At 48.1% G+C, this 779-nt stretch overlaps 1 protein-coding gene across 1 annotated transcript; it reads left to right on the top strand.

The window, feature by feature from the left end:
* Window positions 1–89: 89 nt before the first annotated feature.
* Window positions 90–737, top strand: SARC_17745 (hypothetical protein; the record flags this gene model as incomplete). Its single annotated transcript, XM_014288165.1, has 1 exon — window positions 90–737. A coding segment is annotated over one exon (648 nt), but the record flags the coding sequence as incomplete, so codon positions are not given.
* Window positions 738–779: the final 42 nt, after the last annotated feature.

Raw genomic sequence — 779 nt, 5'->3', positions numbered from 1 at the left:
TGTACAGTCAAAGACCTGGTGTGGGTATTTTTATCGGAACATCCAAGGGATTGACTGTTGACGATAACTGTTATTTCTACAGCTTAACCATGAGCACAACCGAGATGGATATGTATGCAGGTGGAGCTGCTATTGCTGTTGTCTACCTACCCGAGGGCAGTGAGATCAACATTGCTGGTTCTTTCAAGGACAACAGTGCGTTCTACCCCGAAGCATCATTGCACAGTGGAGGTGGTGCGATCTACATGGACTACATGGAGGGAGATGTAACGTTCACAGCTGCCTTCGAGAACAACTCAGCCAATCAGGGTGGAGCCGTTAATGTGCAGGGAGTGCTTGGTAATATGATTGTGGATGGTTACTACTATGAGAATCACGCCATCGATGATGGATACGGTTCACGAGCTGGTGCATTCCGTGTGCTCGAGATAGAGTCCTCAGGCACTGTTATCTTCAACGGCTCTTTCGTTGGCAATACTGCTCAAGGACGTGGAGGTGCCATCGCCACCAACATACACAGGTCAGGTAGCAAGATGTACTTGGATGGTATCTTCCAGAACAACGTAGCATCGACTGTCGGTGGAGTGTGGAGTATGTGGTCTAGCACCCAATTGAATGGTATGGTCCAACTCGACGGCGACAGTATCTTCGAAGGTAATTTGGCCGTGTATGATGATTCCGATTCTGGTATCTACGATATCTCTCAAGGGGGTGAGACAGATAAGTTGGCTGAAGACGAGTGGTTCGGTCGAACAATCACCATTAACTAGATGCTCGAT

Source organism: Sphaeroforma arctica (genome assembly GCF_001186125.1).
Source record: "Sphaeroforma arctica JP610 unplaced genomic scaffold supercont1.11929, whole genome shotgun sequence".
NCBI classification, from domain to species: domain Eukaryota; class Ichthyosporea; order Ichthyophonida; genus Sphaeroforma; species Sphaeroforma arctica.
The sequence above is the reverse complement of the archived record's forward strand: the minus strand, read 5'-3'. Positions and strand labels throughout refer to the sequence as shown.